The sequence below is a fragment of the Mobula hypostoma genome, chromosome 2 (genome assembly GCF_963921235.1).
Source record: "Mobula hypostoma chromosome 2, sMobHyp1.1, whole genome shotgun sequence".
NCBI lineage: Eukaryota > Metazoa > Chordata > Chondrichthyes > Myliobatiformes > Myliobatidae > Mobula > Mobula hypostoma.
This window is the reverse complement of record NC_086098.1, coordinates 236,294,940-236,299,083: the sequence shown is the minus strand read 5'-3', so window position 1 is coordinate 236,299,083 and position 4,144 is coordinate 236,294,940. Positions and strand designations below refer to the sequence as shown.

At 49.0% G+C, this 4,144-nt stretch overlaps 1 protein-coding gene across 1 annotated transcript in view; it reads right to left on the bottom strand.

Moving 5' to 3' along the window:
* Positions 1–3,616: 3,616 nt before the first annotated feature.
* Positions 3,617–4,144, bottom strand: part of LOC134337107 (hepatoma-derived growth factor-like) — a 34,271-nt gene continuing 33,743 nt past the window's right edge. The window contains exon 6 of the mRNA XM_063031956.1: positions 3,617–3,807. Within this exon, the coding sequence (XP_062888026.1) occupies positions 3,787–3,807 (21 nt within the window). The 3' untranslated portion in view covers positions 3,617–3,786. The remainder of the gene's footprint in view (positions 3,808–4,144) is intronic.

Sequence of the window (4,144 nt, the reverse complement as noted above, 5' to 3'; positions counted from 1 at the left end):
GGTCACCACCGGAAGCTTGTAGTAAAAATAGACTACAACTCCCATGATGCACTATGCGTGTATAGCCTATTGTCGGCTGGGAGTTGGCCTTAAATTTGACTTCATTTCCCAGGCTTCCGTGCGTGTAGCAGAGGCCACACATGCGTAGTAGTTGTCCACCATCTTATGGAGATGAGGCGCCATATTAGTGGGTACATTGAGCAGCGTGGGAACAGAGCAATCAATATCCTAAACACAATTATTTTAGATATTGTAGTACGTGTTGTTTAATCCCATTGGATCCTAACGCTGCTAATGAAAGAAGGCGGCTCACTTAGGTACCTCGGTGGGCTCCCCACCATGTCACAGTTACTATGACAAAGTACACAGTATATATGTCAACAACAGGAATTCTGCAGATGCTGGAAATTCAAGCAACATACATCAAAGTTGCTGGTGAACGCAGCAGGCCAGGCAGCATCTATAGGAAGAGGCGCAGTCGACGTTTCAGGCCGAGACCCTTCGTCTGAAACGTCGACTGCGCCTCTTCCTATAGATGCTGCCTGGCCTGCTGCGTTCACCAGCAACTTTGAAGTATATATGTCAATGTACACAGTTACTTTGGGCCCGAAACGTCGACTGTACCTCTTCCTATAGATGCTGCGTTCACCAGCAATTTTTATGTGTGTTGCTTGAAATTCCAGCATCTGCAGATTTCCTCTTGTCACTGTTACTATGATGGTCCAAAACCCAGTGTCTACCTGTCCTTCAATGGACAGTTGCGAAGTAAAAGAATTTCAGGATTTCTCTGACATTAAATTTACCTTTGAAACCTTTTCTCTTTATCTCCAACCCCAAAGCTCCACCAGCCCTTTGTCCGAAACTTCTCCATTCCCTCTACTCCACCAACACCAGCTTGTTCTCTGTCCCAACATAATGTCACTGCCTGCCTCCCTGTCCCTCAAACACGATACACCCTTACTCCCCAAGAGCCCCCCTTCCTACCCCTGAAGCCTGCCTCTCACCCACGTATTCCTCAGCCGTAGGCTGCTGTGGATAAAGAACTCTGGTGTTATGTCAGAGTACATCTTTAATCAATCTAATTCTGATCTCCCCTTCCCTCCACTCTCCCCCCTGCCCCCCTGCTTTACCCTGTCCATCATGCCTGTCATGGGGAGAAACTGTCCAATGCTCCCACTCAGAATGGCATGGTCCAGTTGGGCCGAAGGACATGTTTCTATGTTTTACATCTCACTGCAGACAACCCTTCAGTCTTGAGTTCCTGTCAATTGCTTTCATTCTGTCTGCTCTGAGCAGAACCCCAAGTCCCATAGAAACATTTCATCGAACAGTACAGCACAGTACAGACCCTTTGATCCACGATATTGTCCCAGCCTTTTAATCTAATCCAGATTGGAACCTGAAGATCAATTGAAAGTTCACACCTCAAAATCTGATGGTTAAATTGTGTGGACAGGAGGCCCGGAAGCCTGCTTGGAGTTGGATGGTCCTGATAAAGGGTGTCGGCCTGAAACATCGACAGTTTATTCATTTCCATAAATGCTGCCAGACCAACTGAGTTCTTCCAGCATTTTGTGTGTGTTGCTCTGGAGGACTGTCCGCATACACGTGGGGGAGAGAAAGGGGGAATGGGTCATGCTTTGCTGTTGTTCTATGTATCATGGGCATGCTGTGTTGGCGCTGGAATGTGTAGTCACATCTGTAGGGTGCCCCCAGCACATTCTTGGGTTTTGTTGGTGTCAAGCAGAGAGGACTTCTAAACCTCAGCACCTTTACAACTTTGAAACATACCACCTTCGTGAAACACCTTCAGATGTGTGAAAACCCGGCAGCCAATCTTGGGCAAAGCAAACTCCCACAGTGAGGTCCACAACCTTGTTATGGTTTGGAGGCTTGCGTATCTCAACGACCCAGAGAGCGGTTGGCTGGAGTCAGGGCTTTATGCTTTAGCTCTTAGTAGGGTCACCCATGCCAAACAGGTCAGAGGGTAGAAGCGAGGCTAAGAGTGGCCCAGCAGTCCTCCAGGTTTGGGGGGAGGTGGGTGTTCAGCTCAGGGCTGACAACCCCGTCTGGTCAAACAAGATTGTTACGGAAACAGCAATGAAGAATCCTTATACATCTGAGTGGCTTAGGACAGAGAGATGGAGGACCTTCAGTGCTGTCCTATACACCAGCAGGTGTAACGGGCAGTACGTAAGTACTTTGCACTTTTGGATATGAAGCAACACGGGCTGGTGAAGGGGACTGATGCTGAAGACCAGCCACAATGGTGGATAGCAATGCAGGGACTCAGGGGACTCAGGGGGCAGAAGGCTGACTCCTCTCCAGTCTGCTATCTGCATGGTGATGGTGAGACAACCTGGGAAGAGCTCCAACAGAGGTGCCATGAGAGTGATTACCTCCCGCCCCATGGCAAGACGTAAAGGGAAGATGTCTTCTCCAATAGCCGCAGAGCACGGGTAGGATGGGAGGGCTGAGCTTTGCTTCCACAGTAAGTGGGAGGGGAGGAGCTGCAAACTCTGTGGTGAGAGGGGGCCAGCATCAGCTGGAGGATTTGTCTATCATCAGTAAAGAATCTCTGCTCATGTCCCAGAGAAAGAGGCAGGCTGGATGGGACCCAAGTGGGTTTAGGAAAGCTGCTAACATCTCAGACTGAGGCTGGACATAGTGAGTCTGGAACGTCAACACCGTCGGGGACACCAGAGATTCTGCAGATGCTGTAAATCTGGAGTAACATAGCAAAGGCACTAGAGGAACTCAGCAGATCATAAGACATATTATCAGAATCACACCGTTCAGCCCATCAACACTGTTCCGCCATTCTGTCATGCCTGATTTACTTTCCTACTTAACCCCATTCTCCCCCCATAAACTGACCGACTCCCTTAGTAAACACGAACCTATCAACCTCCACTTTAAATATACCCAATGACAGCTCCCCAGCCTCCTATGGAAATGAATTCCACAGATTCACTACCCTCTGGCTAAAGAAATTCCTCCTAATCTGTTCTAAAGGAACATTCTTGTACCTTGAGGCTCTGCCCACTGTTCCAAGACTCACCCACTATAGAAATCATCCCCTGTCAAGCCCTTTCAATATTTGGTAGGTTTCAAATAGATCCCCCTTCATTCTTCTAAATTCCTGTGAGTACAGATCTAGAGCCACCAAAAAATCCTCATACATTAACCCAGATGACATCTACAAAGGGGGATGGCCAGTCGACATTTCGGGTTGAGACCTTTCATCAGGTCTGGTCATTAACCAGAGGGGAATGTTTCGAGTACTGTACTGCAGGGAAGGTGGGATCGTAGCATTTGCTTCAGGTGAAGACTCTCAGCTTGAATCGTTGACTGTCCACACAGGTGTTGGCTGGCTTGCTGACTTCCTCCAGCACCCGTGCATGTTGCTCCTCCTGAACTTTCCAGCTCTGGTTTGAAGGCTTATCCACCCCATTCCCTGAGAGTGGAAAAATTGTCATTTGAAAACCCTCTGTCCCACTGCCCTCACCAAGTTTGGCAATGGGGATGCCCCTTGGATGACCTGCAGAGCTGCAGATTACAGAGGAAGCAATGAACCGTTGACGGAATTGCAACAGATGCACCATGACAAACCGTGAAGCAGGATTTTTATTTTATTACCATAAAAGTGAGCTCAAGCTCGACATGGGTGTAAAAAGCCACAATCAGCACAAACAAATCGTTCCTGTGAAATCTAAAACAAACGGCCCATATTCCGAGGGTTCAGCGTCTGCAAAAAAGCCTGGTCCAGCAAATCGGCTTCATGCTTTAAACAGGAGCAGCCTCAGCCTGTCGGGAAGAGTGGGGAAGAGGCGTGGGAGGGGAAGGGGAGGGAAGGAAGGGGATGGGTGGGAAGGAGGGGGGAGGGTAGGAAGGGGGAAAGGAAGAGGGAGGGAGATGGGAAGGGGAAGAGGGGTATGGGGAGAAGGGGTGGATGGGGGTGAGACAGAAAGAGAGGAAGAGAGAGACAAAAAGAGACATGGTTAACATTCTCAATAATGACCAACACGCCCAGTGGAATCTGAAGCTGCAGGGCTGTGCACAGGGAAGCAGTGCAAAGGGACATCTATCAGACTGTGACCACCCACCACTTGAGAGGACAAAGGGAACAGTGTGCAGCAACTCT